The sequence below is a fragment of the Meleagris gallopavo genome, chromosome 15 (genome assembly GCF_905368555.1).
Source record: "Meleagris gallopavo chromosome 15, MGAL_WU_HG_1.1, whole genome shotgun sequence".
NCBI lineage: Eukaryota > Metazoa > Chordata > Aves > Galliformes > Phasianidae > Meleagris > Meleagris gallopavo.
The window spans coordinates 7447419-7475414 of record NC_139418.1 but is presented as its reverse complement, the minus strand read 5'-3'; the positions used below and the strand labels follow the sequence as shown (position 1 = coordinate 7475414).

The following is a 27996-nucleotide window of genomic DNA, read 5'->3' as shown; positions in this document are numbered from 1 at the left end:
TATAAAAACAGGTCCTCAGGCCATCTGCACTTACCCATTCTTCTTTGTTCCAGCAGCTATTCTGCTCTACCAGCCACATCCCCAGGGCAACATGGCATTCGCAGGCAAATATGAATTCGAAAGTGATGAGAACTACGATGACTTTGTGAAGAAGATTGGTAAGTATGTCTTGGGGTGAGCCTTAAAGATTTTAAATTAGCTAGAAATACTTGTTTAAATAAAGCAATTTACTGAAATGTGTTGAGATCAACAGGAGATAGAACTGGTTGGAGTGCTCCACACTTCAGCAAGGAGAATCAGTTCTCATTAAGAACAAGAAGCACTGTTATCTGCAGAAAATAGTCCTGTTGTACAGAAGTAGTTATTCCTTTTCAGTGGCAGTGGAATGAAGAGCAAAGATATTTGCAGTGTAATGACAATTAAATTTTTTTTTTTTCTGTCCTTGGTATTCATTAGTGGAAGTGTATATTTTAAGTATGAAAACCACTTGTCAGTCTTATACTGGAACAGGTTTCTGTGAAGCATTTCAGAAAAATCGTGTAAGCCTGTGTTTGAGATCACTCCTGGAAAATCTCTTAGGAACACTATGATCTGTGTGCATAAGTTCAGTGCTTGTATTCCTTTGTTTAAAAAGCAAATGCAAATAGTAAGTTGGTATGCACTGCTGTATGGCAGAGGCAGAAATTCATTTGCATGAAATTCCATGTATCTGAATGTGTAGCTTAAGTAGAGAGATGCATTTATATATTCCTTCTATCTGCACATTTATTATATATCATTCCTAAGGGAAAAGAAATCAAGACCAAAACCTATAATTTTAGCAAATGCATTGATTGCCTTGTATTTTTCTTTATATCACTAATTTAAATAAAGAAACAAAAACACAAATCAGATACTCAGACATCAATGTCTGAGAACAAACATCCCAGTAGCATGCTTTACTTCAAACACAGCCGATAAGACATTTGATTTGATAAACTGTACTTTTCTATTTATTAAGGTCTCCCCGCTGACAAGATCGAACTGGGAAGGAATTGCAAAATAGTCACTGAGGTGGTGCAGAATGGAAACGATTTCACCTGGACTCAGCACTTCCCAGGAGGACGCACCACAACTAATTCGTTCACTATAGACAAGGAAGCAGACATGGAGACAATGGGTGGTAGAAAGTTCAAGGTATATTAATTTAGCCCTTGAGTTCTGTGCAGTCTTGGTTGTTGTTGTTTAATATAGAGTGAAAATCAAATATGTCTCGGGTACATCTCCCTTAACCTGTTATTTCATCTATCATAGCTTGGACATCATATATATTTTTCCCCTGTTTCTTGTTGTCCTAGCAAAATATCTAGATATAGGACATTTTGATGAGGGCTAGAGCTTCAAAAATATTAACTAGTAAAGAATGATGAAAAAGTGAAGAGCACCTACTCTTGTCATGGCTCAAGCAATCTCAGTGTCCATTAGAACTGTAATGAGCTGGCTGCCAGCTGTCCTTGTTGTCCAGCGCCATACAACAGGAGCACACCCTGAGAGCAGTGCTGTAGTCCTTAGCCTGACTGTAGTGTTCAGTTTTTGAAGCTGCCTTAAACTATGTAAGGAAGATGTAAAGTGAAAGTAGATAAATCTCTGTGTATCATCCTTGATACTGGAAGTACAGAGCACTTGCTAGTTTTACAGAGCTGGTTTTGGCAGTCAGCTGAACTGCTGTGGAACTTGCAATCTTACATTAGTGTCCTGGCATAATTCTTCCATGCAGAAATAGCTGTGAAAATGATAGTCCACTTAGAAGAGACTTTCAAAGATTATCTACTCCAATGGCCTGACCAGAGCTAACCAAAAGTTAACACATGTTGTTGAGGGCACTGTCCAAATGCCTCCTGAATAGAGAGCCATGAGACATCAACCACCTCTCTGGGAAACCTGTGTCAGTGTTTGACTGCTCACACTGAAGAAATTTTTCCTGACATTTTGTCTGAACCTCTGGCTGATGCAGCCACGTACTGTTCCTTGTTGTTCTATAATTGGTTACCCGGGAGAAGAGACTGGAACCTCTCTCTCCATTTCCTCTTCTCAGGAATTCATAGAACACAAAGCAGCTAGCACAGATCATAGTAAAAAGGTGTGACTGCAAACTGTACAGTCAGTTCATCTATACTTAATGATCTAGGTGAACTCTAGTGCAGTTGAAGTTATGAAGCTTAGGATCTAGAGTGAAGATTGATATCCCTAGCTCATGGTCACTCTTCTGCTGTTTGCAGCCAGCTGTTTACTATCTGACAATGGTATTTTAAAAATAACTCCTACAATTATACTTTTTATTTTGCTGTTGTTACAATCAGAAAGGTCAACACGGTGGAAGGATGATACAGGAGTCTAGAAGCAAAGGGACTAGAGCAAATGGAATGGCATTACAAAGAAAAAGTGCTCACCTGTCTCTGAAGATCTCAGCTTGCAGGAAAGACTCCACAGGGGAGGGATCTCCAACCGAACATCCTTCCCCAGTGGCAGTCAGCCCTTAAATGAGGTCTAAGAGAGGTGCAGCCAGGCTGCAGCCCTTCTGGTCACACAGTTGAATTGCTTTCACCTGTGCTCCCAGGGCTGACCGGGTTCTTTCCCCAGGTACTCAATCAGTGGTTCAGTCTGTGACTTAATAGTTACCATACAGCTGTCAAAACAAAAGAACCACACAAAGTGTTGATGACTGAGAATACAGTCTGTAGTAAGATCATTTTTAAAGCTATGGATGAATAGTGTCCGTGAGTTATTTGTAAGTACGAAACTTAGAGGTATTGTTAGTTGAACATTTTTCTATTTAAATTGTGAATATTTACGTTTAGGAACTAAAGCGCAAAGATTTTAGTCTTACTGATGAATCTGTGTATGTAACAGACGAGTTTTTCTTCTTTTAAAGGAAAAGCTTCAAACATGAAGTATATAGTATAACTGATAATAGAAATGCCAGTAAGCTCGGAGACCTTTACATCTCTGTCTATTACAGGCAACTGTTAAAATGGAAGGTGGGAAAATAGTAGCTGATTTTCCCAACTATCGTCATACTGCAGAGATTTCTGGAGGAAAGCTTGTAGAGGTGAGTTCTCAAGTATCCAGATTATTTTGTTTAGGACTGCAAGTCTTATAATTATTAAGTTTTGAGTTCAGAAAAATACATTCAAATAAGCAAAGCAAAGCTGTTTATTAACTTTCTCCTTCTTTCTAGATAATCTCTTAAAATTCTAATCCAAAATTCACAGAATAAACTTTTAGTTATATATTTTGTGTCTTGTATCATATACACAGACACACAATTTCATAACTGTAAGAGACTGGAGTGTTCAGCTTGAGGCATTCCTGAGCTGCTATGTTTTTTATTGACTATGTTTACAGTGCATATGCTTAAAGAATAGGAAATAATATGTAAAATTTTTCACCTGCTACTTGAACTGTGTTTGTTTGTACAAAATGTCATTAACTTTATTTTTTAAAATGTCAATATGTTATAACTCCTCATAGCATTTCTTTAGGACCCTAGTCCATTTTTCAGTCTTACTCCTAGAACGAAAATGTTGGAAGACCTTATATTAGGAATAGTGTCCTATTTTATCAGTGAAGGCACGTGGCAGTGGTAGATCTTGATTTGATTCTCAAAAGTCTTCCTGATTTGTGGCTTGTGTTTATGTCAGCTACATATGTCTGAATATTTTAACTTTGAGTAATAGTAATTTACAAGTAAATTACTCTGTCAGTCAGGAAAAGGTACTCACCATCCCTGAAAGTGATGTTGTCACTTATTTATTGCTTTCAGAGAACAATCATTTGTCTAAAAACCTGACACCAACTTGGAGTTGGTGATAGCCCAGTCTTCCATTGCAGCAATTCAGAGCAGACTAAACTATTTAGCTTATTGTTTGTGTATGTTACTAAAGGGTAAATCTGCTTCAGTAAATGGCAGGTTCTGTGTGTAAGCTAATAGGTATTTCCATTTGTGACACTGAAGCTTTAAGAACCCTGTTCACACAAGTTTTGGTCTGTTCTTTATTCCAGATCTCCACTTCTTCTGGAGTAGTCTACAAGAGAACCAGCAAAAAGATTGCTTAAAAAAAAAAAAAAAGTCTTCTGGTACACTCAAAAATAAGCAGCAATACAAATAAAAATAATTCTGATCTAGTTTGCTTTCCCTTTCTCTTTGCTTTACAAATGTGAAGAACTGTTTTCCAGTGTAAGGTTACTCACACCACTGATGCTTATTGACTTCCTAAAGAAACACAATCTGGCATTTATTTATACCGAAGCAACATCACTATTTCAGGATACAATAATAAATACTTGGCACATTCAAATGTTGTCCACCACATACTTAATGGAAGCTCCATCCAGCTTCTGTCTAGACATCAAAGTGTAAGCTCTGAGGAACGTCTATTGCTTTATCACTGATTCGAAAGCAGAAATTGAGAAGCTTTAAAAATTAGATCCACTTTCACACTGCTCTCATGGTTACTTTGTTCTCATCAATATCTCTCGTTGATCCAAATTCTTCAGGGATACTTGCAGGAAAATTTGGAGTCTTACTTCTTCACCACAATCCAGCTTACAAAGAACACATGAAAATCTGTTCTCTTAAACACAGAAGGAATTTGATAAAACAGCTTTTGAATGCACTGTTCCAAGTAATTTCTGGCCAGCATCTGGTCCACGAAGATTTCTCTTTTCAGACTTCCACTCTAAAGTCATTTTTTCCAGCTGACATTCCTTCTGGATCCATCTAGCTGCTTGCTCTCACCCTTTGTTAATTAATAACAAGACAGGGCATGTGGCTTGTGTACACAAAAGTTCATTTTCTAATTTCTCTCTTGTTCATGACTGAAAATCCCAATCATTTCAGGTATCTTGCAGTAAAAAATGTTCTGAACTGCTTTTATATTTTTCATCTTAATTGAGACTACTAATGTTTCCAATCTGCATTAGTTTACTCAAAATAGGCTACACACAGCTTATGACCAGGTGTTGCTCAATTAATTACCTGTTTTGCATTGAAGGCAACACATTATACTGAACCCCTAATTAGAAAAACATCTGTCAACTCCAAAACCTATCAATCTTAAAGGAGTCTTTTGGTACATGCAGCAAACAGATCTACTACATTAACGAATCATTTCTTTCCAATTCAGCCTCTTCAGTCAAATGGAAGAGGTATCACTCATTTCTTCTTCCCTCAACATGAACACTCCATTTAGATTTCACACCCATCCACCTCCCTGCAATATGGATGGGGTAGAGAACAATACTAAGCATAAATCAAACAAATAAAAGCAAAAAACAGAGCTGTGGAGTTGGCCCATAAAGGCAGGTCCTCTGGAGCACACAGGCATTTTGCCACTTGCCCTGAGTGCTGTCGACCCTGCTGGATAGTCCCTTGATAGACAGTGAATAAGTGATTTCAACTCTTATCTTCCATTGATGCTAATTTTGCTTTTAAAGGGAAATAGAGCCATCGGAATTGGATAATAAAGCTCTCATTTTGAGCTTCGTAACATTTGTGCAGGAAAGGCAAGCAACCCCTCTCACAGTCATGCAAAATGACTGGAAATATCATTATGAGAAACTTTCATAGAAATATGAGCATTAAAATTGCAATACTTCAGACTTGAACAAGTGGACAAACAGTTTTGTTAAGCAGAACTGCCTACAACAGAGATAATGGAAAGCTGGAGTTCAATGCCAGATTCTTATATTCACCAGTAAATCAGCATCATTTTTATCAGAGTAAATGGGTTCCTATGAAGGTTGGAGTTAGGATGGAGGGGATAAAACAGTTATTTTGATAACTTAATGAATCCAAGGATTTTCAATCATAAGAAAAAAAAATGAAATGTCATCTCTATACCAAATTAACATTACATTTTAGCTGATAAGTAATAATGAATTGGCAGTCATGAAAAATTTTGAATAATATAATGAGAACCATAAATCAGAAATATTTCTGCAGTTAATGGTTCCAAGCATATGCAGTATATGAAGACTATTACTAAGAAATGAAGTACAAGAGGCACAGTGCTATTTTTCTCTGAATACGAGAAGTGTTTTTTTTTTTTTTTTTTTTTTTTTTTTTTGTTAACTGGATGTCTGTGCTCAAGGAAATCAGGCATATGCAGCAATCAGGAGAGCAAGCCAAGGGTGTTTGCAAAACTTCAAGTTTAAGAACACAAGACTACCACTATGTAGTTGCAAGTTTAGCTTGATGCAACTTCTGTGTTCCTTTAGGACAGTAACAGCGTCACTATCTTGCATGAGGAAGCTGAAGCATAATTCAGATCCAGTTGCAGAACATCATCTCAGGAAGTGATAGATATTTCTTCAGGCTCATTCCTCATTTCTCTTCAAATAACAACGGGACATCTTACAGATCTTAAAAGATGTGCCCATGATAGCTACTCCATAGAACAAGCCATAGAGTCAGACACAGACTGCTAGTGTTCGTTTTGGCAATTGCAGCATAGTGCTTTCTATTCACAGCCACGTTTCTCTGTTTGCTTTTGCAGTGAAGTTTATTCACAAAGCTTTCCAGGCAATGGCATGTTGATCAGACTGCAAAAATTCTGATCTATGTTTATGCAAGAAATGACAGCATCTAACAACACAGACACAGGGTGAGAAGTTTTGTATTCATTCCTTTCAAAAGAAACTTTGTGTGCATCTCTGCAGCTCCCTTCAAAAGTAATTGTGGCAAGAACCTCAATAGAGAAGCATTTTTTTGGTTGTCTGAACTCTTCTATGTTCTCTCTTCCCAAGTTTTCTCTTGGGAAAAGAGTCACTTAAAAATCTATGTATCTAGAACGTGAGTGAATGGAACTCTCACCTACATATAAAGCAGTCTGGAGAGGTCAGACAGCTAAAGCACTATCAGGCCAACTCTAAGTTCTCAGATATCTTTTTTGTATTTTTCTGAGACTGCTGCTGAACAAAATCTGCCTCAACTTCACCAATGCTACAAAGGCACAATGCTAGAGAAGCCAATGGACAATTCTTGTTTAAAATACAGTTACCAGAAGAAAAGACAAACGTACATCTGCGTTCTCCTACTCAGTGTTTCATGGCACTGGGCCATAAGAACTGGAATAATCACTTCTTATGTCCTACTTCATGTCCCTGCACATTTTTTTCCTGTTTCTTCAGCAATCCCCATGGCCTGCTTTGTGTTCCCTTATATATGCCAACACTTGAAACTTGGAGTAAAGCCTCACTTTCTGCACAGGGACCAACTTCCTCATCTGCCTGCCTAATCCTTCACAACTTATTATTTGACAAGGCCATTCCATCACATTTGTCCTACCACTGCTCTGTAAGATGTTATGAGTACTCAGATCAAGTGTTTTTTAAGGTACAGACGTATATTCCTTGCTAGCTCCTGAAAGCTTAGGAGAAAACAGTAAAAAAATTAACAGAGTACTTCATCTGTACATTTATTTATTGGAAGTTTTCACTGGAAATATTGCAAGTATTTTCACATTAAGCACAATGGCAGCCCAAAGTGTAACAGTGTGCATGACCTGAACAAGAAAGGTGATAAAAACAAAGAAAAACCATATAACAGTACTGCCACAATTGCGTTGTTCAGTAGTTCTGTTGAATGACTAATTATAAAATACACTAAAGTCTTCTAAAAATAAAGTTTAATATAAATACAAAACAAACAGAATTAAAGATGAACTAAGCTCTCTACGCTTCTAGATCAATTTTTGAAGAGTACTGCCTCTTCATTTACAGTTTGCCTTTTTTAAATGAAAAAAAATGCCCCTAGCCTGCTGAATGCAGGAAATCATTAGCTTAACATCAACCATTGCATTCTCAGAAGATGGTTATGCAAGCACACATCAGCATGCAGACTAATTTTCCCCCTCCACCTTAAAACACCCTTAAAAACAATTCTCTGAAAATATAATTTAAAACAACATTGACACATGACTTGGAAAAGCTGCCCAAGTCAGAAAAAGCATATTGCACATTACCTGTACTGCAGTCCTGAGACCCTTAAGGAAAAAGGATGGTCCAACAGTATTGCCTTCAAACAAACACACAACTGTGGTTGCGTATCAAAACTAAAAGTTTCACATTTCAGAAGTCTGTTTCTTGTGAATATCTACGTTGCAGTTAAACAAACAAAGAGAAGCCTATACAATCTTCTCTGATCTCAATCGAAAAGGAAACATTTGGGTATCTGACAGTAGGTGCATCTCATTATAAAGTAATATGATCTGCAATTCACCAGCTATATTTTCCAAGAGAATCAAGGTGATATTCAAGAAAACTAAGTCAGGATTGCCTAGTGCTGCAACTAAACCAATTTCCCAATAAAGTTAACCAGTTCCCTATCTCTGCCCACATTACCAGCAGTTCCTCTGTCCTAAAATTGAACTACTGCCACAAACCGTTTGAGCCCAAACTATGAAATAACTGAAGGGACTGAAGTTTTTGAGAGTTTTTCAAAGAAAATTTCTTCAAGTAACATTAAATCCCTGATAAAGCTTGTAAACAGTTTTACTAAGTATAATCTCCAGTCTCAAAAAGCAGCATGTTTAAGTTCTAAGATCATTTTTGCTTTTTAATGTTTCTGTTCTTTGTTTTTTTTCAAATAAGCAAAGGCAGAGCGGTGTTCTGTGTTCAGTTCAGTAGCATCACATCTTGTTTCCAAGATAATTTTAAGTCAAAGATTATTTGATAGTCTTCCAGCCTTTGTTCCTTTTATTATGCAGTCTTACTCCTGCACTGTCACTCCAGGTCAAAGAAAATTGAAGTGTTCTATGCATCTATTTCTGCAGAAACAAAGAGCATCCACATTTAAGCGAACGCCATTTTAGGATACTTTGTGTAGAAGATTCCAGTAATATAAGCCACCACGGTTCAAAAGACACGTCCCTGGGAGAGACAGAGCACTCTATTTTCAATAACATCCTCTAAGAACATTGCTACTTCACCAGAAATTCAAGGAACACTCTAGCCTGAAATAACACACAAGCTTTCAGCCAACTCAGATCGGTGAGTCACTAATTGAGGACTAGAAAGTAGTCATCTCCACAGGGTTGCTATGCACGTGTCTTTCAAAGTTACTTTACGTGAGGTATGTTACTGCATTTCTATTTCTCTTATTAAGACAGAAAGGTACAATCCAAAGGCACCCAGCTTCCAGTGATCAATGGATCCAGATCCATGTCCTGTGGATGAGTAAGATGTAAGGATTCTGTTCCTTCATGGTTCTCATTCAGATACACATTCTGTATCACTCACAGGGTCTTTGCTTCAGTTTTTCACTCATGTCACCTTATTCTCACACAGATATTTATCCATCAAAACACCCAGCTGGATACGAATGGCAACCGCTGAAGTAACTACTACCATAAGCCATGGAAATGCAGTGACTGGGCTCTGTTCCTAAGGCCACTTGCACAGCAATAGGCATTTGGACGTGCAGAGTCTGGGCAGACGGCTGCAGGCTGGCCTGAAGAGCAGCATAGGAGTGCAGCGAGCTGTCAGCACTCCCAGCAAGCAGAGTGCTGGGTCTGTGTGCCTGTAAGGAGTCACGATAAGCAGAGCACAAATCCTGTACTGGTGACTGGAACTGGGAAAGACTAGCTGAATGTTGGGCTAAAGGATGATAACTGGATTGCTGAAATAGAACTTGAGTAGTGGCTTCCTGTCTCAGGTTTTCCATTACTTCCTGTTGCTGATGTTGGATTGTTACTTCCTTTTTTATATTACTGGCTTCTTTGATGTCATTCTCATAATATCTGAAACAAATAAGTTAGATTTATCAACAGGGAAAATTTGCAGAGTTTGCATATATTCCAAAATATATGCACCACCCATCAGGATTTTTGTCCATAGATATATATGATAGTTCACACGTTCACAGTTCATTTCTAATTATTCTGGTGAGATCCTCATATCCTAAGAAGGTTTATGAATAACTTTTGCATCCCAAGTCCATTTACAATTGGACTTGCTATGGAAAGTTATGAGACCTTATAGTCCACAGCATGATTTTCTTAAAATGGTCTGTGTGGATACTCGCAAAGTATTTAAGTGCACAGCTAAGAGAAACCAGGAAAAATCCTGTAAGATACCAAGAAGAAACATATTCACACATTTGATAATCATTAGGGTGATCAGCCAGTGAAAGAAGTTGTTCAGTGAAACTGGGAAATCTCTGTCCTTAGATAGCAATAACTGACTAGACAGTGCTCCAAGCAGTCTGGATTTAATTTCAATTTGTCCTGCTTCAAGGAAAAATTCAAAAGTTGCCTCCATGGTCCACCATCATTCTATGAATCTCATGTTTTCTGTTGAGACTTGTATGCGCTCACATGAATCAGACCAGTACTGACACAAGCAGTCATGTCCTTTACTGCAGAAGCAAAGAATAGTCCTGAAACATCTCCCTACTGTATTCCCAGCGTTGGAGATACACCAGTGTCCCCCTGCAGCAAGATCTTTATGGGTACGAGGAGAATAAAAAAGAAAGGAAAAAAACTTTCAGCAACCAGCTATAAAAGCTTCCATCCAATGACACAGACAACCAATACAAGATGAAAAGAACAATAAATTGTGTGCCATCCTACAATGCACATACTGTTAAAAAACAGTATTTAGTGAAATGATTCAATTTTTCCATTTTATTCCTCTCCCCATACTAAAGATAGAGATTACCAGTGTAATCTTAATAATAGCTAAAAGCAATAGCTATAATTAAGCTATAACAGTTCCTTTTTCCTGCATATTTTTTGTTCGTTTTGTTTTAAATGAGCATTAACAACTTGCTAAGAATGCCAAGAGGTTACTTGCATTTTGATCTTACATGAGCATCATTTCAATGCATTGGGCAAGGTGCTCCCAGGAGTAACAAGTGAGCAATTCAAGCTGTGTTGTCCAGGCAGGAGAAACCTGCATACAGATGCGTGAGGCACACACAGAAGCTGCAGCAATCAGAGATGGACGAAAATGAAGGAAACAGTGATCTACGAAGGAATAAAAATAGCATGGGTTATACTCTTACTAGTCACTGCAGTGAGCCTAATAAGTAGTACATGGCAACATAAGACCAAGTTAAATACTCAGCTTTATTCCACACATCTCAAAGTAGCAACTCATGCCAATGAGAATTCTGTCAAAACTGAATGAAGCTTTACTGAAAAACTTTGTGCTTTGGTGCCTGAAGGCTTTTGATTAAAAAAAAAAAAAAAAAAAAAATCAAAACAAAAAAAGCTATGAAATATATGAAATAGACTAACTATGCCAAAGTTTTTAGACTTGTGTCGAGTGAACTGATGTCTATTACTGAAAGTCACATACATTCACATTAGTGTTGAAATTTTAAGGATGTTGCGGATTACTGCCTCCCTCACAGGCAAATGGTGCTTTCCAAAAAATTGGAAGTGGTGCTGCAAACCAAATCAATATAAGCTCGGTCTAAGTGTGTCGCATCATCACGTCAGCACAGAATCCTCAAAAACATGACTGAAAAAAGTCATACATTAAACTGCATGCAGTGATTTCTACAACTGACAGTAGTTCATACTCTGTGTGAGATAACCATTTCCAATGGACTTGCCAATTAAGAGTTCTAAGATGAAAAAATGGATTTCCCATTTCTGAAAAGAGATGAGACTAATCTGCAAGGAAAGAACAGACAATTGCCATCTGAAGTAACTGCCAAGTGGCACACTGGTCTACATAGATAATTTTGTGCAGTCCATATAATGACAACTTTTAAAACTCTTTTCTCTTTCAGATTTTTGCCCTTTGCCAAATGGAAGATCATTCTAGCATAAACTAAGTCTCTTACCTTGCACTGAAAAATCAAGGAAATAATATGCATATTTTTCCATAAAAGCTTTGACTTTGGTTAGTGAAGTGATTGGCCAGCCGTTGTGAAGGTCATTCTCACCAAGAGATGCATAGAGGTAGTAGTCAATGTAGTGTGCTGCTGTTGGTATACACAGGTTCCAGTTGAAGTTTTCCAGAAGCAGCATTTCCATTTGAAGCAAGTCTTTCTTGCTCAGTACCACATTCACATTGCACATGTATGCCAGGTTATTTAAGTGCTCCAACTTCGGAACTTTATCTTCTTTCTCTTCAAATTTACCTGCCAAAAAAGATGGGTTTTCAGCTAAGGTACATCATAATGATGGAATGTCAAAAAGCCAAAGAACCAGAAAGTCTACAGGCACTTTCTACAATGGATGAAAGAGGGATAAGAGAGTACAGGGACACAAGTAGGGGGAAAAAAAAAAAAAAAAAAAAAAAAAAAAGACTGGTAAACATATTCCCATATCATATATTATTATATCTAACGTAGTTTTGATGCCAAAACCAAAATAAAGATTAATTCTTTAGAAGACCTGGACTGGAGAGCTGGAAGAGTACAACAAATAGAAGTTTAATATTCGTGATGCTTCTGGTGTTAAAAACATTGATTCACAGAAAAAAAGTATATTTTTGAAACTGGGAAAGCCAAATCATTTACTGAAAGTTTAAATGTTCATCTATATTTTGCTCGTTAAGCATTTTTTTTTGTTGTTCTCCAGAAAGAGGCACCACTTCTTCGCATTCATCTTAGATTAGGTCTGTTGTACCCACTTTACATTAACATTGTCACTGAATGTTTGCTAAGAACTTAACAGAAACAGATGCTACAATTCATTAGCATTTTTATTCATAGCAGAATGCCTGGCATTGCACTCAAGGAGGCTTATGCATTTCTATAAGGAAGTAGAACAGGGAGAAACTGATGTCTTTTCAAGACAGTTTTGTACTGAATGTAGGGTTTATACACAAGGTTTCAAAAGTAAAATAATAAAAACTAACAAGTCTGTATTTAAAGAGGAAGTTGTCTACTAGATTACAAGCCTTCTTGTATTTTTTTGAATTTTTTTGAATGAACATTAATCACAATATACTCTGTTAAGCCTTTTCATTAAAGTTGAGTTTAAATAAATGAACAATCCTCAATTTTAAATGCAAATGATAAAAAAAACAGCTGTAGAGATCTGAAAATATACTGTACTCATAGCTGAAGTTGACCACTACTGACTTATATATGTGACTTGCAATCACAGACAGGTCAGGTATAGAAGTTCCCAAGTTATGATATGAACTGTGCATTCCACCACAAATTTTTTGGAGTATATTATCCCCTTGGAGAGTCAACAAGACTAAATACGATACAGATCTTTGCTTAAAAGGTTTTTCCACTAGATGTGTTAGACAATGAAGAAATACCTTTAAAGAAATAAAAAAGTTAACATAAATTTAAATACAAAACAAACATATTAAACTAACAAACATGACTGGGATACCAGGACAGAAGTCAGCATGTTTCAATTGCTAGAGGTTAAAACGTGGTCTAACCTTGATTGATGCTCCTGAATGCTTCACACCATCATTCTTGATCAGCAGGAACCTTAACCACAGTTGACTTTCAGGTGTTGCTAGTAAAGCAGTGAGTGAGACTGCTGGTACTGGTTTACCAATTGCAAACTGGATGCTTGGCATACTTTAAACAATCAAAGCTCAAAGTATGGGCATCAGGTTTATCCTGAGACGGCCAGAAGCAAGACATTAGATTGACCCTGCCTTTCCTTTACGTTATCTTTATGACACAATTGACACCCTCCTGCTAAATGCCACTTCAGCTAAAGTGGCACAAAACTACAAAATTCCGCAGAATTAGTGATTTTATGTGTCAACAAGGCCAGCCATTGCCAGCAAAGTAGAGATACTATCATTTCAGCCTGAGCAGCTATCCTGTGTGCTACTGCTTCATCCAGGGATGAAACCCATGCCCTTCACAAGGCCCAGTATCTACCTGGACCCACATTTCTCACCATTCTCTCACAAAATCTTAATGACCTCAATACTTTGCTAGCCAGAGATAAGGATTTAAGGATTCACAATAAGCCAGGACTAATAGTATTTGAAAATATACTAAGTGGTGGCTTATCTCTCTTTTCCTGCTTATTCTCAGCGAGTTAAACAAGAATATTACAAACATTTTCCTGCTAATGGGATTAGTTTGTCTTCTCTCAACCTCCAGATAAATCCTGATCCACAGCAGGAGAAGCCATTTCTGTCTTTTCATAAATACACTAATGATCAATTTAAGAGATTGCTATAGAACTGGAGGTAGTATCCAGACTCTGCAATGCTACAAGAAATGAGTAAAACCTGAAGTATGCAGTGAGTGAATTTCAGTATTAGATTACAGAAATATGTTAGTTTATGCTTTTGTGTTTCACAACAGATTTCAAGAAGCCTTCATACCAAGGTAACTTGGGTTTTACATCCATGTTACTAGCAGAACAGAGGACAGAAAAGTGACTCTTCTTCTCAAGCTACACATTGAATGAAGTTGAAATTAAAAAAAAAAAAACCAACAACAACAACAAAAAAAAAAACAACCCACCCACCACTATTCAGTCATGTCATCTCTCTTCTAGTCATTTTAGAGACCAGTTTTTCCTAACTAACTGGAAGCAGACTAGTGAAAGGCATTCAGTAAAGCATGAAGAAAAAAGGCAGTACAGGGGAAAAAAAAAAAAAAAAAAGCAAAGATCTAATATTGAGGGAAAAAAATCTCCTTTGGGTATCAATACTATCCTTTGGGTATGGAAGCTAAATGCATATGCTACAAAAAAGAAGACGTTAAAAACCCTCAGGCACCACCACCTTTGCCCTTGCTGCTTCATAATTTCTCTTTGTTCCATCCTGTCTTGGAAGGCCTCATTAGCTTGGGTCACTGAAAAGCTAGTAGTACACCATAGCCAAGTGATTAACATAAATAATTCCCATAGGATTAGCTGAGAGCATGCATTTTTAGAGACCAAATAGCTGAGCAAAGCCACACCTTTTTCTAATCTGCATTTACTAGGCTATTGAAACAGCAGTAGTGTCTAGAAGCAGTCAGTTTTTCCATAAGTAGATAGAAAGTACTGTCATTTTGTACAGTAAAAGTGATCTCAGTTTTTATTGTTCTCAAAAGAGACAAAAAAAAAATACAGAAAACAAAAGGCAGATCTCATACTCCCAGGACTTTGCCTATTAGTAACAAAGCGTTCCTTTGCAGCAAATTTAAGGAGATCTTTTTAAATTTGCAGTTACCAAACCAAAATGACATAGCTACCTAACATGCCTCGCTCAAAAAGCAGCAAGAATCAATCACCAGTAATAACAACTTTTCCCGGTGCTGCTTAAATAACACCCTTGCTGAAAAATTCAAACTCATTTGGTTAGGTGTACAGCTATTTTAAAGTATACTGTAGTTATTATTCCTTTTTCTTCTTGAATGCTCATAACCCACAAGAGACTCTTCTTCAGTGATCCTCCCATTGTCTCCAAGGGAGCCTCTTTTTTTTTTTTTTTTGCCTCTCCCATTGCCTCTTTTTTTGAGAGAGAGATGAACTGAGATGTTAGCATAATATTCAGAACATTCTTGTCAATCTAAAAATAATTTAAAAAAGTACTGTGCCTGAAAATTGCATTAAAATATCTTGCTATCCATTTAGGATAGCAATTCTATTCCACAAAACGTTTCCATCTTGATTTGTTATCTTTGAACCAGTTCAGATATCATGGATATGAAATGTACTAAAAGCATTATAGAGCAGCCACTCCACCATAAAAGAGCATAATAAAAATCAAAAACAAAATACATCCACCATAAGAAGTAGACATACATTTCCTGTTCTACCAGTGAAAAAGCCCTAAAAATTCAGGAGTCTGTTTACATATATTCATAAATCTCCTCAGTAAACTTGAATTTAGAACTGTTTTAAAAAAAAAAAACAAAAAAAAAACAGGATTCGAGAAGAGAAGATGACCCCCTCTTTTTTTTTCCACCCCAAAAGGTGATGTCAGTCTGATACAGAAGCTTAAGGAATATACCAGCAGAAGGAGAAAAAGCCCTGCACAGCTAGGAATCTAAGGAGCTGCCATTATGACTTCTGTAAGTTGCAGTTCCTTCCATCTTTCTCACTCATCCTTGGAAATTTTAAAAAATCAGACCATAGTTTGGGGAGCAAATCATCAGCATGGTAGTGTTAGAAAGGTACTGTGTCAAAAAAGGGCAAAGCTTTTTTTGACTTCACGGAATCACAGAGTTTGGAGGGATCTCTGGAGATCAGATCATCTGGTCCAAACCCTGTTAAAGCAGGCTCTCCACAGTGGTCACACAGGAAAGTGTCCAGCTGGGTTTTGAATACCTCCAGAGAAGACTCCACAGCCTCTTTGGGCAGCGTGTTCCACTGCTGTCACCCTCAAAGTAAAGACATTTTTCCTCATATGGAACTTCTCATGCTTCAGTTTGTGCTCATTGCCCCTTGTTCTGTTGTTAGGCACCACCAAGAACAGCCTGGCTTCATCTACTTTGCTCCTGCTCATTAGATCATGAGTGTCCAACCTTTGGGCTTACCTGAGCCATATGTGAAATATGCAATATAGTTACTGTATACAAGTAACAGAACTTTTTTTGTGTGTTTTTAATTAAAATGTGACATCAGTTTTTCCAGTAACATTTCCTTTCCTCCCCAGATGGGTTTCCGTTCACCTTTAGATTACCGTGAACAATTACCATTCATTTTCAGAATTGATACAGAGGAAATAACTGTTGATTTGACAGTAAAGTTCAAAGATTTCATAGCTGTTCTGGGGGGCTAATATACCCAGCAGGAATTTCCAGAGATCATCTGCAGTTATCACACTGTGCATACCCTGCAGAAGAAACATACATATTCCAACTAGAGAACACTTAGATGGTTTCAGGGACACACGGCCACGTTCCTCTCAACTGCAGCAAGTCCAGGCTGAACATGATTTGGCTGCTAACACAATCTGTTTGGAAGAGCATCATCTTCCCACTCTCTCATCTCTTTTTGCAATTATTACTGTAGTAGGAAGCACTGTCACCATCCAGTTTCCTAGATGGGGAAACTGATGAGCCAGTTAAAATGCTTTTCTAGAACACAGCAATAGAAATCAGCTAACTAAAAGACAGCTGTAATCTGTGACATGAGAACGCTGCTGTTGTACGCTTGAAGACGGATGACAAAGTTGGTAGGGGGAAAAAAAAATTAAGTTTGAGATTCTTCAGATCAGAGAAGCAAACCTGAAAGCTAAATAAAAGTTGACAACAATTTCTCTGAACTTACACAACTGTCCTCAATGTCCCCCAACAAAAGAAAGAAAACCCACCACCCCCACACTTACATCGGAAATGTCACCTCTCACTACACCTCATCTTGTTTGTGGTCTGCACACTGCCATTAACCTCCTGCTTTTCTCTAAGGAAACAATCAGAAAAAAAAAGCAGAATTTCTCAAACGGTGTTTATTATGCAGAATTATCATTTGATAAACGTTCAGTACTCATCTTGAGCGAGGTAAACACCGGTATTTCAAAGAACTGAACATTCCTTTTATGAAGATGACTGTTTGCTCTCAAAAGTTATTAATACATATTTTAATAAGTACAAGTGTCTTGCTACAGACTGAAGAGTATTTCTGCTGCAATCCTTTGCTGAACAAGTGGGCAACTTCCTAATTATTTGCAGGAAGTCCTAATTATTGCACTTGCAGTGAAAGGCAAAAAAAAAAAAAACCCACAAAACAACTAGTTATATTCTTTGCTATAATGAGAAATATCAGGTGACTATAGTATATCATTTATTCTACTTCTTATCATTTTGAAAATAAACTAAATCCAGGAATTCCCATTTGGCATAAAATGGCTTTCCCCAATTTGACTTTCTGCTTTGTACACGTAGCTTGAACTGGTGAAAGTCCTTATTGAACATTAGTATGGCCTGAACAATGAACAACAGAGCTTACTACACTCTAGAGAGTCTCCAGATTTAAAACCTTATCTACACAAAGTGTTTAGGTATTAACTTTGTGCAAAGCTGCTTTGCTTAAATTTTTAGCGTTTGTTTCTACACGTTGGTAGGAGAATTAGCTTTACAATTATAGACTCTTCTCCTTTCTTATAAAGGATGACTCCATAGCAGGATATATGAATGCTGCACTGAGCTAGCGTCAGGTTTAGAAAGATTCTCATAATCATTAGCTCACTAGACTTGGACTTGATCCCTCAATCAAATTGCCCTTAAAAAAAAAATCATAATTATGAAACATTTTCCTCTTTCCCTCCAATATCATCATAAGATGTTTTGTCAACTTCATTTTTCTACACGGTTTCTGAGAGATGATCTAAAGTTGCATTTGACTTTGGCCCCTTACTTAAGGACAGCCTTAAACTGTGTTTCATTTTAAATCCTAGACGCTACATAAGCCGGTTGTGCAGCCCTCCCAGTCTCATACAGGAAGGCTCTACCCAAGATCTTACCATTATACCAAATCTGACAACTCATAAGAAGTTTGAGGGTACCACTGCTATCCTACCTGCACATGTAAGTTATATCTATAAATTTTTCCTGTAAATTCAAAAAACGTCACTAAAAAGAACTGCTGAAGCACCAATTTTATGGCAGGGATTAATGGGAGAGGAGAATGCTCAAAAGTATCAGGTTTAAACAAAATCCTGTTCTCCTTTCTTTGTGACTACTTTCAACCATGTACCTGGAGAATAAATCAGCATTGCTGTGAGGTATCTTGCAGTTACAAGGTTACACATACAAAAATGGCGTGTTAAAAAAAAAAAAAGTATAGGAAACAGAAAGAAAACACCTCAGCTGGGATTGTTTTCTGCCAATTTTCTAGTCTGAAGGAGCTCATCAAAGGTTCAAGTAAGCAGAACTTCAACAGCTCTTCCAGACTAAGTATCACTTAGTCTGCAATAAACTGCAGAAACTATTTCAATTCTTCTTCCCTCTGATTTTAACTCTGACTTTTCTGCAACACAAGCAAGCACCTATCCATATAATTCATTATCTTTTTCTAGAGTCAACACCACCAATGCTTAAATACACTATATGCATATTATGGTAAAGTACAGTTTGTTGTTACAGTTATCTCTGCAGATCAAGCTCTTCAGGGCATTCCCCATAAGGAAAAATGTTAGCAAACTTGTATCCTGAGCAACAAACACATAATATCACATTCTTTCCTCAACAAATCCTTTCTGGCTCTCTCCCCTCTCTTTTTCTTTTTTCTTTTTCTTTTCTTTTCTTTTTTTTTTTTTTTCTAAAACCTTAACCAGTATGACTGCCTAGAAGATTCCAGCCACTGATGCTGCAGTTTGCATAACTTTTGTTGCCTACAACAATAGCACGCTGCTCTGCCTGGCTCCCATATGGCAGGATAATTTCCTAGTAACCTAGAAACAGTTTGCAAGTCTGCAATTCCTTGAGGCACCAGCCTCACTTTCTTCCACTTGCACATCACTGCCTGCCGAGATTTCAAGAAAGTACTAACCACAGTCATTCAAGATCATTTGCCAAATGGATGCCAACACCAAATTTTCAGTTACAAACTAATGACTAGGAGCCCAGAACAAGCAATATGCACTCCAGTACCACCAACATACCTACTAAGTGCCTCCAGACACAATTTTCCTTTGGTCCTTGTACAAGAGAACTCTGATTTGCAAGGAACTGATTATGCCCAGTGATCATAACAGAGGCACAGATCCAAGGACAGCTCTCCAGGAGAGGCTGTATTACTCTCTACTGCTAATTCTTCTTTAGAAGTAAACCCCTCCAGTCTTACCATCTCCTTTCCATTACTCCCTTATCTTCATTGTCCCTTTTCACCAATCCAACTTCAGATTCCTAAACTTCCTCTGCACACTAACACCATCATATGAATGTGCAGAACAAGCTGTACAGTCAAGCAGAATTTAAGACTACTTTAGTTCCTTCTGTGGGCTTCATTGGGCTTTACCCTAAGTACATCACAGAATCACTGAAGCTGGAAAAGATCTCTAAGGTCATCCAGGCTAACCATCCACCTACCACCAATATTTCCAACTAAACCATGTCCCTCAAAACTACTTCTAAACATTTAAAGAAAGCAATTGGGAGTGGTTATCCTGTGCAGTTTTCTGTGTTACGATACGCAAAGAGAACAACCATCTGCTCAGAGAAGGGAAGAAAAGCCACAGTAAATAGGAGCCAACTTACTTGCTAGGAGAAGACAGGCAAATGAAGTGACATACAGTTGCTTGACAGTGATATCATAGCGATCCATGAAGAGGTCCAGTAAGTAGATAGCGAGATGCCGGGCTGTAGGGCAGAGATTGCAACGGTTGCTGAGGACGGTCAAGAGATCAATGAAGTAACGGCGCATCCCAATCTGTGGTGAATGGGCCTTGTACAGGGGCAGGTTACGTTCCTACAGGGAGGGGAGAGAGGGGGGTAAGGAGGAAAGAAGCACTGAAACGTCCCATTGAACCATCAGGAATCCCTAACGCCACCCACCTGCTATGGAAAGCATGTAGCAAAACCAGCGCTGTGAGGGAAATCAGGGCTGAATTACTGCATGTTTGGCAGTCAATTAACTTCTAGCACTTCTGTCATAATGCACTTTCCCTACAAGGGTTAAACACGTAGTTTCACCCAGGAACAGCTTGTTATTACTTTCTACAGAACACCAAACTTCTTGGCCATGAGAGCTGTCCCTTAAGGACTTGATTATTTTCTTCACCTAAATTGGGCTATTAAGTACTGTTTCATAAGCTAGAACAGCAAGATAAATTTCTCTGATAGTGCCTCTTCCAACTTACTACATCCTATACCAAAAACCATCCAACCAACAAGGACCCCACAGGTCTGTAGCATGAAGAATTTCTAATATTAAAAAAAAAAAAAAGCCATTGTGCACAGCTGCAATAAGTAGACATTAAAAAGAAAAACAATGAGAGACTTGCAATTACGGCAAATTTAAGCATTTTTCATTTCAGCAATATAAAAACTAGCCACTGAACTTGCAAAGTGTTTCATATGTGATACAGAAATTTTAGTTCTAAAGGCAGAATTATTGAAGTTTTTGGTCCACCTATGCTATCCCTTTACCCGAAAGCATTTCATACAGATTTGTGAGGGAGGGAGTGAAGATCCTGGGGAGCACCCACAAGCTAATGCCACCTCAGTGTTAAGCAGCCAGACTTAAATTGAAATGGGCTGAATACACGTGGGTAAGCATAGATAGAAGCAAGCAAACTAAATATATATAAATATATAACTATATAACTAAATATATATATCACAACATGGTGCATATCAGTAATTCAGATTCCACTTTTAGATCATTTTTGTATTGCATGCATTTGAAAACGAATTAGAAACTGCGTAGCACTGCAAGGTAAACGTGTCTTATAGCAGAACACAAAGTAGTGCATAGAGCAGTAATTCTACAAAACAAACAGAGTTGAACAGATGAGATCAGAGGAAGCATCCACGCTGGTGTGCTGCTTGCAGGAGGGCACCTCCCTGCACAGCTGGAGCAGTGCCTGCCCACACTCTCCCATCTCCCTGGAAGAAGCATTCTGTCAGGAGGTTCAACTTGTCAGGAGAAAATAGCTGCACAGTCAGGCTCAGAGGGGTGCACATGACTGGAAACCAGAGAGGTTCATTACCAAGAAGCAGCTCACAAAGACAGCAAGCTGGGCGCTGTTACAGATGATTGCTTACCAGCCTTTTTTTTTTTTTTTTTCCTGAGCTGAACAGACACATGCTGCAGTCAAGCAAGAAGCCCTTTGAAACCTGGGGCAGACTTCACCGGGGGATTATAAAAAATACCCCTTCTTATAAAGAAGGGAGGCAATGGAACACAACCCCCGTGTTGTTTTATGCCCCAAAACATCCCATAATGCCCACCCCACAACCACCTTACATACCAGGAATTCAATCCATCAACAGGACACAGGTTGAGAGCAAGAATTCATAGTATACTCACAACCTAAGCATTCTGGAAGAAATTATTTCACAGTTAAAAGAACTGCATTTGTGTTAAATGTCCATACAAAGTCCAAGCTATGATAAGATCAGGTGGAAATTCAGTCTCTGAAACGTTTTCTTTTTTTTTCCTTACTGATGACCAATAGGAACATCAAGTTTTACCTTTTGAAATGTCTCTGGCTGTTGAAACAGCTAGATCTCCCAGCAAAATTATGCTCTCTAGATATATCAAATCTCAGCATACGTATTTAATATGAAACTTCCTGCATGGAAGTTGGCAAGTATGTAATTCCTACACAAAATGCGAAGCCCTATAAACACGGCTATTGATATGCATTCCTTTCCATCAACCTCCCCTCAAAGGGTTATTTAGCACCAGTTCTCCAAGAAAAAAATTACTTCTTTGAATACTAAAAGTGCCTTTGTTACTTTAGGGATACTGGTGCACAATCAGCAGCTAAAAGTCTCAAAAGAAAAAAAAAATCTTTCAGGAAGCAAGAATAGAATAATTTCCAATGCTTAAAATTTTCCTCCATCTCCAGTAAAGCAATAGAGAAGCAGCTAGGAGCTCTGCTGTCTGCTGGTCCTTCCAGATGCTGCTGCTGCTGCTTACCTTAACCTGCTCGCTCCTATCTCCCTCCACCACCTGGCTGTGGCTGCTGGCAGCCAATGCACTGAAACACTGAACATGGCAGCATGGGCTCTCATGTAGCTCAGGGCTGGCCGACTGAGCTCCTTAACAGAGTTTTTGGTCAGTTCTCTCAGCTAAAAGCCTCCAGGCAGGCAGAACACAGCATTTGGGATGATTGCCACTTATCACGTTTTAGATAACTAAGGCTTGCAAGATTGAGGTTGTGCATGGGCTGAAAGAGAAGCAGCTTTAAGGGCAAAGGCAATTATAAGCTGGCTCCCATCAGCTTCAAGACCTGACCTTCTAAAAGAAGGGAATCGGTGTAAACACGTTCAAGTGGTGCTAAAGATGACAATTCTTCAGCAGTCAGAGCTGAAGCGCAGCCAGGCTCAGGCAGTTCCCAGGAGGTAACCTGACTGATTCCTGCACTGCTCATTGACTCAGAGAACCAGACTTCACCCATGGGTCAGCTGGCTTCACAGTCAGGCTGAGCAAACCCTTCTGAGCCACCCCAGAGGAGATGCTGAACAACAAGCAGAGTAAGTGAACCTCAGGAAGTTTAGGCTTCTTGAGCTGGACCAGCCAACCACAACTGAAGAGGAGAGGAAGGAAATGGAGCACGATGATGTCCTTCAGCTCCCCTACAGCAGTTGCTCCATGCCACACTCAGTGTGGTCACAGCACTACACCACACTGCTTGGGTGTTCAACACAGCAAGAAGTTGCATCCCATTTCCTTTCAGCACAACTCCACCTCCCCAGATATAAAGCCAGTAATAAACTGACAAACGGCAGAGAACTTATAAGTTAGCAAGTGATGTGACATTACAGTAATAACTCCTACTAATAATGATCAGTTCTCAGAACAAAAGTGAAATTCATCAACTCACAGGCTCCTTGACAAAGGAAAAATGAGCCTCTATGACAAACATTCCTCAGATTCTGACATTCATAAGGATGTTAACTGAGTCTGCTCTTATACCACGTCGTCAGCCTGGCTCTGTTTTCCCATAGATGAACCATGCAGCATCCCCTGACGCCCTGCGGCCATGCAGGCTCAGAGAAAGGCAAAGATAAGTGACAGTGCAGTGTTCTTCAGGTATAGCCAGCAGGATGCATTTCCTCTCACAGCAAAAATGCATGGTAAATGCCTCCAAAACAGCCAAACTTACTTTGTCTGGGCAAGCACGAGCCGTGCTGTCTTGTAACACAGGCCAACCTTTATACCTGTTCCAATTTACAGTGATTAAGGTCAGTAGAGGATTCAGTTGTATGTGATCTGTGGTATGTAGACACTTAAATTAAGATTCAGTCACACTACTAAGATGCCATAAAAAAAAAAAAAGCATCAGAGCAGAACCATATTTCAACTGTGCTTAAAATCATTTTGATCTTATTCTGCCCTTCAGCATCCTTACAGTAGTCTAAAATTTTTGAAATTTGAGGGGAAACCAGACTGCTGTTGTGCTTGAAAAATTTATCACTTCCTGTGTTTCACTGTGATGTATTATCAAACATTTCATTAAGTCCTTTTTACACAATTCAAAGCATTCAGAATTCAGCAACTAATCTGTGAAGGATCAGAGAAAGAAGTGTGAGAATCAAAATTCCAACTTGAAGGAAGGAAGGAAAGAAAGAAAAAGGTCATGAATAACCATGTACTTTACCAGAACACCTGTTCCTTTCAGCTCCACGCATATGCTGCCATCTACAACATAAGCAAGTTACAGCTAGAGGCCAGTAATGCTATTGTCACTGGTTTAAAAAAAATAATCTAGCTTTTGAAGTGAACAGATTATGCTTTTGTTGCTGGACTGCCAGTTTTGGGAAAAGCCTGATATTAGTAAACCTCAATGCCTTCTAACACCTTCTTCTCTTACAGCTGATTCAAAGTGGAAAAGCTCACCAGAATGAAAGGTTAATGCTTTATCCTCTTGATTAATTGAAGTGAGAGTCCAAACCTTTTTGAAATGCAGGTATCTGGGTTCTCTGAAGTTCTTATCTAGCGTTCATTAAAAAAAGAAAACAAACCCCACACCAGAAGCAGCACTTGCACAGTGCCCTATTGCCTTCCCCCTTCTGCAGCACAGCCCATCGGGTCCGTGCCAATCCCACCTTCAGGCAGATCTGAGCATATCACACTTCCATCAATGCTCGTTTAGTGTTGAAGGGATCACAAGTTTTTCTAATAACAAGGACATGAGAGGATTCACAGGCTGGAAGACAAAACAGTGCCTGTTACATCACGACCTGATGTCATGCGCCTAGAGGAACTCACTCAGACATATTTACCACTTAAAGGACTGTTTGCTTCCAGCAGGAAGATTAGCACTCCTCACCTGTCAGTCAGGAGTTACTTACAGACATTTTGACCACCTTTAAAGAGATCAAGTTACAATATTCACCTTTTAAATACAGAAAAAAGGTCCTGCAAAATTTGGCCCTGCTCTGAGAAGCCACGCAAGAGATGAATAAAAAGGGAAATGTGGACGGATCCAGTTGTTCTCCTTAATTGCAGGAAATGAACATATCCTGTGAGGAAACAGCCCAACATGGTACAGCAACAGAAGAGGAACAGCAGCCAGACATCCCTCCATTTTCTGGGACATTCACACTGCCTTCTGAAGTACAGGGTTTTCTCAAACACCAAAAACAAACCACTACACACTGACTTGTTACTCTGCTTTCCACACTTACTGAGTATTCCAAGCTACTAAAGAAGAAAGCTTTGTAAAGGTGCTACAGAAGTTTCATTTCCATTCAGAAGGCTCAGACTTTCAGTGTGGGGCAGCAGCCTGGACCAATCGGTACCTTTCCATTATCATCTGTTTCTGCAATGGCCCTACGTTATCAAAGCACTGATATTTCACTAGTTGGACAATTCAGGGGCTATTGATTTCTTCCACATCGAGACAGAGCCTTTAGGGAGCAGCATTTTTCAGCTGTCAGAATGAGAAGCCAGGTACAGCCCACACATTCAGCATCTGCTCTCATGCAGAACACATCCATCAGAACAGTGCACAACATCTGTCACTAAGCAGCCAACTTCCAAAGAGATTAACAACAACTTCCATCCAAGGGGGTGGGAATTACACTTCTTGCAGTTAACATAAAAACTTGGTTGTTTCAATTTGCATCTCAATCGCTTCTAGTGTTCTAGGGAGAGCTGCATTACCTTTCATTCCTCACCTTAAACAGACTTAAATATGTACTTAAAAGAAGCAGGACAGCCTGCAGTCTATATTTCAACCTCCTTGACAATTATTAAGTAACTTTCCTCTCATACTCGCATGCTCCAACTAAGACCTGTTTCTTCTGACCCAAGGCACGGAATGGTCCACATTAAGACTCTTCAGAAGGCACCTTAAAGCAGGGAAGTCACTGAGGCTGAAGCTATTATTATTGCATTAATTGATACTGGGATGCGAAGAATAAGGCAATGCACTAACAATGCACTGACACACAACAGCTCAAGTGGAGACACAGCTACTGAAGCTTATTTTCTCTACACGTTTGCCACAGGCATCCTCAGTCCATGCTCACAAAGCTGTCAATGCTCATCTTCCCAAACTTTGTTGTGTGGTCCTTTTGAGGAGATTTGTGACATTCTCCTTGAAGTCCTGGTGCTTCTGACATTGAAAAATAACACTAAAAAACAACTCAGCAATACACTTCAGAGTAGTTTTTGCAGGATATTACTTGAAGAAGAACACAGAGAGTGAACCAAATATTAGTCTTATCACCTGCAATTATTTTTTCTCGCTACAGTGGCACTTTGGAGTCTCACTTAGTACTTCCTTTGAGAAGGAAAGAAGTCATCCTTGTAAGGTAGGCAGAATTAGTACACAGAGTGCCCTAAACCTTCCTCAGAGCAGAGGAAGTGCAGCCCAAAGACCCTTCTCCCTCTTCGAGGGTTCTTTACATCATGTCAGCCGGCCTACATCCATAAACAAAGGAGAGGTTTTAGGAACCTAGAGTAGTAAGATGCATCTGGAAAGAAGTCTGAAGAATGAAATGGTTGATTAAAAGGCAGCAGATACACTGAATTAACAAACAAACACACCAGAAAGTTACCCCCGGCCCCTTCGCACCCCAACACTGGATGCCAGCCATTCCTCCCGCCCCATAAAAGGGAGCTGGCCCACTCAGAACCTGGACCTGGGAACACTGCATCACCTGACACCATTTATTGCTCAACGGCCGTAAGGAACGTCCAAAGGTAACTTCATTAGCCGTACCTTTGCTAACATCAAGCTGTGTTATATACAGGCAGTCACTACGTGCTGTGGACTGGCTCTCGTGCTGCCCAACCACCTGTGTTCAGGGTTTACTTCGAGCTGGAAATCTACCTGAAGAAACAGCAGCTTTAGTTTTACCTGCCTTCAGTAAAAGTACACTAAGTCTTAAAAGCAGTGCCTCACTGCTTTGCTTATTGCAAGACGTACATTTGGCTTTCCAATCAACGTGTAAATGACACTGAACTTCTAGAAACAGCACCGCATGCCCATTTGTGCACATGCCCGCTCCCCTACAGCCCGCCCGAGCACGACGTCCCAAATCTTAGCGCTTATCTGTGCGCAGAGAAGCAAAGTCGTTTCTCCAAATCCTGCAACACGCCGACTTTTCTTTCACAGGACAACACCCGCATCCTCCCAGCGTCTAATAGAACAAGTCCCCACCCCGGCTAAGTTACAGAGTCACAGCTACCGAGGAGCCGCAGGTTCTCCAGGCTGCCGTTCGCTCGGGGCTGACTTTGACCAAGTTTCGATCGGAGCAGCGCCCGGCAGCCCCGCTGAAGGCACAGCGCGGTCACGGCAGCACAGCCTTTCTCCTGGGGAGGGGCACAACGGAGAGCAAAACTGAGGGAAAGGAACAAAGCGGGAGCAAACCTTCGTCCTCAGGGTCTGATGGATGTCTGCCGCCAGCTCCCCTCTCCACCACTGCTCCTCCATCCTTTTTCTTCCCATCCAGACAAAGCTCTGGGAGGCGGACGGGTCACCACCGGGACGGAGAACAGCGGACAAGCCGCTTCCGCCGGCCCCCGCACCTCCCGCTGGCACCGAGTCCCCCCCCGGCTGACCGCTGCGGCCGCCCCCCTCCGCAGCCGGCGTTCGGCCCGGCGGCAGGGACGGCTCGGGCTGGCGGAAGCCCCGCGGCCGAGAGGGGAGAGGAGGGGAAAGAAGACAGCGGGAGGACGCGGCTCTGGGGTTAATGGGCTGTAATTAACAGCTGCCCGCCCCGACGGGACGCCGCCGACCCCTCCGCGCCGCCGGCGGCGGCACCTGCGCGCTCCTGGGGCCCCGCGGGGGGAGCGGATCCCCCGCCCTGCAGGCGCGGCACCGACGGCACGTGGCTGCCCGGCTCCGTGCGGGCAGAGCCGATCCTCGTGCCGGCGGCGGCGGGCGCTCAGCGAGAGTCCTCAAGTGTGAGCGGGAGGCGCGGGCTTTGTCCTCGTTCTGCGCTTCCTCACG

General features: G+C 39.9%; 2 protein-coding genes across 2 annotated transcripts; one reads left to right on the top strand and one right to left on the bottom strand.

Annotated features, from left to right (window-relative positions):
• On the top strand, positions 1–4164 carry FABP6 (fatty acid binding protein 6). The gene is made up of 4 exons (XM_003210281.5): positions 1–158; positions 1001–1176; positions 2999–3088; positions 4042–4164. Exons 1-4 carry the CDS (start codon positions 92–94, stop codon positions 4093–4095), a joined length of 387 nt encoding a protein of 128 aa, XP_003210329.1. The 5' UTR covers positions 1–91; the 3' UTR covers positions 4096–4164.
• CCNJL (cyclin J like) lies at positions 4061–27995 on the bottom strand. Its single transcript, XM_010718912.3, has 5 exons — positions 27415–27995; positions 20120–20330; positions 11834–12133; positions 10847–11006; positions 4061–9779 (listed from the first exon to the last, which is right to left on the bottom strand). The coding sequence occupies exons 1-5, from the start codon at positions 27490–27492 to the stop codon at positions 9332–9334; spliced, it is 1197 nt and encodes a 398-aa protein (XP_010717214.1). The 5' UTR covers positions 27493–27995; the 3' UTR covers positions 4061–9331.
• Between the last annotated feature and the right edge of the window lies 1 nt (position 27996).

What these genes read in the sequence shown, in the direction of transcription:
- CCNJL (XM_010718912.3), bottom strand. Translation starts at nt 27,492, where the DNA reads ATGGGAAGAAAAAGGATGGAGGAGCAGTGGTGGAGAGGGGAGCTGGCG. An exon ending in TGCCTGTCTTCTCCTAGCAA is followed by an intron (nt 12,134 to 20,119) that starts GTAAGTTGGCTC and finishes CTTTTTTGGCAG; the next exon opens with GTAAATTTGAAGAGAAAGAA. An exon ending in TGCATTGAAATGATGCTCAT is followed by an intron (nt 9,780 to 10,846) that starts GTAAGATCAAAA and finishes TATTTGTTTCAG; the next exon opens with ATATTATGAGAATGACATCA.
- FABP6 (XM_003210281.5), top strand. Translation starts at nt 92, where the DNA reads ATGGCATTCGCAGGCAAATATGAATTCGAAAGTGATGAGAACTACGAT. An exon ending in TGACTTTGTGAAGAAGATTG is followed by an intron (nt 159 to 1,000) that starts GTAAGTATGTCT and finishes CTATTTATTAAG; the next exon opens with GTCTCCCCGCTGACAAGATC. An exon ending in TGGGTGGTAGAAAGTTCAAG is followed by an intron (nt 1,177 to 2,998) that starts GTATATTAATTT and finishes TGTCTATTACAG; the next exon opens with GCAACTGTTAAAATGGAAGG.